The 7307-nt window shown below is 49.8% G+C and overlaps 1 protein-coding gene across 1 annotated transcript; it reads right to left on the bottom strand.

Annotated features, from left to right (window-relative positions):
* Positions 1–571: 571 nt before the first annotated feature.
* On the bottom strand, positions 572–6887 carry LOC116410487. The gene is made up of 2 exons (XM_031901281.1): positions 3800–6887; positions 572–638 (listed from the first exon to the last, which is right to left on the bottom strand). Exon 1 carries the CDS (start codon positions 6621–6623, stop codon positions 3801–3803), a length of 2823 nt encoding a protein of 940 aa, XP_031757141.1. The 5' UTR covers positions 6624–6887; the 3' UTR covers positions 572–638; position 3800.
* Positions 6888–7307: the final 420 nt, after the last annotated feature.

The following is a 7307-nucleotide window of genomic DNA, read 5'->3' as shown; positions in this document are numbered from 1 at the left end:
TATATAGGGGCAGAGACAGGGGAAAGTGTTGGAAGGGTTACTGCCTGCCCTGCTCTCATTTCCCTACAGAAATAGGGGTTGGTAGCACTAGGTAGGTACCTAATATATAGGGGCAGAGACAGGGGAAAGTGTTGGAAGGGTTACTGCCTGCCCTGCTCTCATTTCCCTACAGAAATAGGGGTTGGTAGCACTAGGTAGGTACCTAATATATAGGAATTTTTATTAAAAATAAAAATGCTTACAATAAGAAACAAAACATAATAAAATTCTTATACTAACAATACAAAACTAACAGTTTTGTTGAATTAGTCATGAACAGTTTACCTGTTACTCCCTCCCCATTCCACCCACATGAGGACGGCCAACTATCAAAGTCCACCCCTTTGTCCATATTGACCGCCTCCCCTCCCCACACCCTCACCAATCCCACAACACCCAATGGATAGCCAGTTCCAAAGTCTTGTCTCTGTCCAGTTTTCATTTTGTGGCTTCCATTCCCCTCCACCAAACCAAAATTTCCAAAGCCCACGCCCACCCTAACCCCTTCCCCCACCCAAAAGAAAAAGAAGACCCCCAAACCCAATACAAGGCTTCCGCCATAATAATGAAGGCAAAGGCTTGGGATCTGTCGAAAATGCCTAAAAATAAACAAAAAGGCAGTATCACGTTCTTGAAATAAATATAAACATACAAAAACCAACTCAGTAGCAGAAGGAAACTGCCTTGGGGTGAAGCCCCCCAATAATGCCGGGGTACAAGAGGATCGAGCCGACTCTAATGATCTAATGTACCTTAGCTCCACCATGATGGATTTAGCAATGTTCTCAGGGGTCACATCCGAACCAAAGGAATAGCGGCATCGCCCGTGCCATAGATGGTACCTATATACCGTAATGACCAGGTACAACGTCTCGTGGTCGTGGCTGTGCTGTCGGGCCAACACACCATAGGCCAGTTCAGCATAGCCCAGGGTGTCCAGGAGCGGAGCACAGAGAGCTCGGGAGACCTGAGAGCGCACACTCTTTGCCAAGGGACAATGCTGCAGAAAATGCTCCTGGGACTCCTCCACACCACATCCCCAGGGGCAATTTCGGTCGACCACCGACAAATACTTGACATTTCCCCTGACAAAGAGTTTTCCCTGAAGAGAGAGCCAGGATAGGTCAAATAACTTGAGAGGCAACCTCTTGCTATTGAGGAAACGCAAGCTCCTGACCAGAGTGTTCCCAACGCAGTCCCTCAAGGCGAGCGGAATAGCAAAGTAGACATCTAGCACCCTCATATAAAGAGCGCGCCTGGAGGCTGTACCGAGATCATCTACTCTGATATCCCATCTCCTCAAAAGCTTCAGCGCAAGGACAAAGTATGATGGGAGATGACTATGTCGCACCCGCACCTGCTTCACCCTATCGCCCTGTAACCAGTCACCTACAAAAGGGGATACCCAGGCCCTGACACTGCTTTGCCACGGAACTTCAGTTCTTTGACCCAGGTGCCCAAAGTTAAACTTCAGGAAAATGGTGCCAAAGAAGGCCACAGGACACAACATGTCCAACCCACCCTCTTTTGTCCGCAGGTAGGTTATCCCTCTTTTTACAGGGTTCAGCCTGCTCCCCGAGAGCATCTGGAAGAATAGGCTGTGGATCCTCGCATAGAAAGCTTCTGGCAAAGAATAAACAAAAGACACATACAGGAGGAGAGGGACCAGGTAAGTTTTGATGAGCTTCACCCTTTCCCTATAGGACAGCCTCCACTTTTTCCACCGCTGTACCCTTGCATTCACAGCATCCAACTTTGATTCCCAATTGAGTTTGGAATTGTCTTCCCTCCCAAATTTGACCCCAAGGATACTAATTTCTTTGGAGGCAAGCTGAAAATCAGGAAGAGGGAAATCTGGCTCCCCTTCCACAGTCCAGAAAGCCTCCGACTTGTCAGTGTTGACCAGCGACCCGGAGGCCTCTGAGTAACTTTCGATGGCATCAGTCAACAAGTTCACCTCCTCAGGATGTGAGACAACGACTGTGACATCGTCCGCTTAGGCTACCTGCTTCAGGGGTAGGCAACGAGGGGCCCGAAAGCCCTCCAAATCCAAGGCCTGCACCGCTCGCAGGAAAGGGTCTATGGCAAAGACATAGAGCAATGGACTCAGAGGACAACCCTGACGCACCCCGGCCTCAACCCTGAAGTTTTCACCGCGCCAACCGTTAACAAGTGGGAAGCTCTCTCCCTCCCTGTACAAAACAGTGAGCCATTCGACAAATTGATCCGGGATGCCATACTTACGCAAGGTGGCCCATAGGTACTGATGATCCACTCTATCAAAAGCTTTGGCCTGGTCAAGACCTACCACATATCTCCCACTACTCTGAGCTTTGCATGTTTCAAGCACTTCACGAATTGACAAGAGTGCCCCAAAGATGCTCCGCCCTTTCACCGTGCAGAACTGCTCATGGGACAATAAAGTGCCTGAAAACAAAATCAGTCTAGAAAAAAGCACCTTTGCGAGAAGCTTCCTGTCTGTGTTCAAGAGGGCAATAGGCCTCCAATTCTTGACATCCGAGGGATCCTTGCCTTTTGATAACAACACTAAGGAGGACAATCTCATGGAGGGAGGTAAGACACCTCCTCCCAGGCAGTCTCTAAAGACCTCCACGAGAATTGGGGCCAAAAGGTCTTTAAAGGTCTTATAAAATTCAGCTGTGAGGCCGTCTGGGCCTGGGGCTTTCTTTAAATGAAGCTGATCAATCGCCATTTTGACCTCATCCTCTGTAATGTCAGCCACCAAAGAGGAAAAGTCCAAATTCTGCAGATCAGGACCCGGGGTTCCCTCCAAGAAGGCCTTTATCTTCTCCCCCTCCAAAGCTTTGCTCTTAAACAGGTCAGCATAGTAGGCCTGAACAACTCGCAAGATCCCACCCTTGGATGTCTGGACTATACCCTGGGAGTCCTTCAGGCCAGTTATTACCTTTTTCTCCACAGACTCTCTGCAATTCCGAAAAGGATCAGGGGAATGGAAACCACCATAATCCCTCTCTAGAACCAGAGACCTGTAGCGACTGTACTGATGCTCCCTGATCAAGAGCTTCAGCTGGGAAACTTTATCCCCTGCCACCCCATCCGAAATATAAGACTCAAGCTTCTTTCGTAGGGACAGGTACTTTTTATACTTATTTCCCTCCCTAACAACAGATAGTTTATGGAAGAAGTTGCGGAATGACTCCTTAGCCTCCTCCCACCACTGCGACATAGAGTCGAAAAGCATAGTCCTTGTCAACTCGAGCTGAAGGAGTGCCTCAAAGGAGTGCCTAACTGCCTCCCCCTCCAGGGATTCAGCACTCAACCTCCACAACCCCCGACCCTTAGCTGGAACTGAGGAAGCCCCCAACAGAAAGGATAAAGCAAGATGATCTGAATAATCAACAAGGACTTCCTCAACTTCTGTAAAGACCTCCCCTGACTGGACAAAAGCCATATCTAGCCGACTACTTTTCCCAGCACAGTGATAAGTATGTTTCCCTACCCGGCCATCATGGGTGAAGACATCAACCATATCCGCCTGCTGCAGCATGTTCTTCAAAAAGTGATTTTCATGCTTATCAAAGAAGCGACCTGATCTATCAGCAGCATTAAGGACTTGGTTAAAGTCTCCAGCCCAGATGACCGGGATGGAGGTGTGGAGGTACTGCTGTAATTCCCTAAGTAAAGTTCTCCTCCCGAGCCCTGACTGAGGCCCATAGGTGTTAATAAGCCGCAATCTGCGCCCCGCAACTGACACATCCAACAGGAGACATCTCCCTACCTCAACTTCCACGAGACGATGCACCTGGATCCCTGAATGTCCCCGAAATAGGATCCCAACTCCTGCACCTGGCTCTGGTGCAATCGAGAAGAAGCTGGGACCGCAATGCCACTCCCGGGAAGCCCTCCGAAGATCCACAGAGGATCCCAATCTGGTTTCCTGGAGGAAAATGATATCTGCTGAGGAGTGTTCGAGGGCTTGATATACTTGGAACATGGCACGGGGCGACTTCATACTTGATACATTGGTGGACATGATCCTGAGTGGAGAGAAAACCATGGTTAAGATTTATGTTTATATCTTTTATTTCTCTTCCTTGCCTCTTCTCCTCCTGACTGGTATCCCCCTCCAGGTCCCCATACCTTTTGACCTGAACACCTGAAGGGACAGGATCATCATCCCCAATAGACACAATTTCATCTGTGTCCACTGAAAGGTTACCACCCCCACTACCTTTCTTTACCTGGGTTTTAACCCCCTGCCTTTCAGAGGGCCTTTTTTGGGTTACATGCTCCTGCCCTGTGTCCATTTCCCCATCATCCCCACTCTTGCTTTCGGAATCCCCCTCCGCCCCACTATCAGATTCTTCAGCAAGACATTGACCAGGGGAATGTACAGGATCAGCTTCCAAAGGGACTCTCTCCGGCTCAGCCTGTCTCTCCTCCTCCCTTTCCATTCTTTTGAGCTCATCCTGTTCCTCCATTTCTTCCCCCCAAGATTTTTGTCTACTCAAAGGGGCAAATTTATTTGAGAGATCAATTTTCATGGAGGGAATTAGTCTCTGTGGGGCTTGCTGCTTTCCTTTCCCTCTACCAACTTCCACCCAATCTTTTCCTTTAGAAGGGACAGAGGATTTTGGAGCTACAGAACCAGATTTTAGGAGTATGGGCTTAGAACTTTGCCTCTGAGGCAAAGGAGCAGACTTGGGACCTTTGGGTTGGTGAGAAGGTGGGGATGGGTTGTGTGGTTGTATGGCCAGTATAGGCTGACTTATGGACTGATGAGACTCTGACCCTTGGACTGGGGGCTGACATTCTCTAAGCTCCTCTCTGATCTCTTCCAGCATTTCCTCAGCCATCTCCTCCTCCAAATTAGGGCAACTCTCCCTTATATTATGAAGAGCCTCGGGACAAGCCCTGTGCGAGTGGCCAAAGAATCCACACAGGTTGCACTTTACGTCCTTACAGTCTCGCCCTATGTGCCCAACATCACCACAAAGTGAACACCTGACCACTGCACAGGCATTTGCACGGTGACCATAAGAGCCACATTTGAAACAAGCCCTCGGCTGCCCGGGGTAAAAGACCACTCCCCTCTCATCCCCAATAAAGACTGAGTTAGGGAGATGCTGAGGGATGTTATAGCGCATTCGGAGCTCCACATTAGCACACCAACCCCCAGACCAGTACCCATTGTTGTCTATGTCCATAGTGAGGGGGGAGAGAACCTTACAATGCCTGCCCAGCCATATTGCTATGTCTTCAGGAGGGACATTGTCATTTTTAAACAAAACCGTGACCTTTTTGGTCTCTGGCTTAGTGACTGGAATCACCTTAAAGTTCTTCCAGAGACCCGTGGATCTAAAGTGATCATACTCATGCCAGAAGTACTCAAGTTTGTTAGAGGTCCTGAAAACAATGTCGTACTCCAACTCGGAGTTCTTTATGCAGGCTCTCACATCTGCAGGGGTTAGGGTGGCCTGTTTCAGCAGCAACTCCTTCCCAATCACATCCCTGCTGGGCATTGACTCCCTTTCTCCTTCCCATTTCAGCCTAATGCGGTTTCTCAGCTTGAACACTGGGCCAGTAACTCGCCGCTCCACCCCTGGGACTCTCACTCGATTTAGGGGCCTATTCCAAGCATTAGGTGGCTGTGGGGGGTTGGTCTTTTGGCCTGAGTTTCTACCCATGGATGCATTATTTGCCTGGATTGATGAGGGAGGGGGTGGCATTAATGGATTAGGTGCTGAGGAGACACCAGGTACCGGCACAGTAAGCGGAACGGACCGATGAGCCCCAGAGGGTGCCTCAACTGCCACATTACTTGCCCCTGCAGTTCCACTCTCCCTGCCCTGTGGTTCCTGCAGAACTGACTCCACGCACCGCGTTACCACCCCAGCATTCTCACCATCACTTTCTCCATCACTCATACAAGCCACACCCACACTAGGCTCCTCCTTCTTGCCATCTGCCACTCCAACACTCACTGCCACCGGCCCATCCACACAAGGTGTTACTGTCAATTCCATATCCGAACACTCCCCATGCCCCAGAGCAGAAGCATCTGAAGCACTCTGTTTTACAACAGAAACCTCGGTTTGGCCCTGGGGGGCCCCACTTTCCTGATAGGATGGAAGAGATGGAAAGTCATCTTGGGAAAAGACAAAAGTCTCCACCTCTCTCTGGGGCAGGTTGCCCTTCTTCACCTTCCCTTGCACTGTTGCCAGTTCCTCCTGGGTAAAGACGAAATTAGGGGCATGTATCTGGGCAACAACCGTCTTCTTATGGTGCAGTTTCCCTGGCGTTCTTCCTTCCCGCTCGCTCTCGGATGAGGAGACCTGCCTGGGAGATCTGTATGGCACCGGCTCCTTCAGGATTTTTGCAGATGCTTCAAAGCGCCTCCTGTTGGCGTACACCTCCGCCATTGGCCCTATTTGGCCCCTCACGCTGTCCAGCTCTTTATCCAGCGAAAACATTACAGCATTTAGATGGTTAACTTTAGACAAGTAATACTCCTGATCCTCCACTTTTGCATAGGAGTACTGGTTGTAGGCAGCCTTCATCTCAACACTCAGCTGCTTCCTTTTTGCCTCCAGATCTCCCATCAGTCTGATTGACTGAATCAGTTGGTCACTATCAATCTTGTCCCCTTCAAAAGGAGACTGTTTAAGCACAGAGATGGCCTGCCCAGCTAAGGTATTGTTTTGGCACTGTGCGTATTAACATTCAGGCTTGGAGCACCAACACGTCTGCCTTCCAATTCAGGTGTAGTAAGATGGCCGCCACTGTGCTTCCGCAAACCTTCTGCACCTCCAAGATGGCTGCTACTCAAATTGGGAGTACCAAGATGGCTGCCATGAAGTTGTCTCTGTTCTTTGCCACATCCAATATGGCCGCCAGCAACATCCACTTCCTGCTTAGAAGCCATGTGCTTTGGAAATCCAAGATGGCCGCCAGCAACATGCACTTCCTGTTTGGAAGCCATGTGCTTAGGATATCCAAGATGGCCGCTGGACTCTTGCTGTTTGGCATTCTGTGCTTGCTTGCTGGCTTCCTTCAGCACTTTCCCCCCAGGGAGAGAAGGAGTTCCCTTCCCCAGAGCAGTGGGAGCCTGGGATGGAGCAGGGGAAGTGTTTATGGGAGCTGGTACTGCACTTACAGATGCGCCATCTTGGGTATGTACACCAACAGTTTGTGTTATTGTGCAACTTGTACTCTCAGCAGTGTGTGTAACATCACCCAGCAATGTGTTGTGACTGGGCAGCAGGGTTGGCTCCCCCCCAGGGGCA

This window comes from Xenopus tropicalis, chromosome 4, assembly GCF_000004195.4.
Source record: "Xenopus tropicalis strain Nigerian chromosome 4, UCB_Xtro_10.0, whole genome shotgun sequence".
NCBI lineage: Eukaryota > Metazoa > Chordata > Amphibia > Anura > Pipidae > Xenopus > Xenopus tropicalis.
Note: the sequence above shows the minus strand (reverse complement) of the source record. Positions and strands in the feature narration are given on the sequence as shown.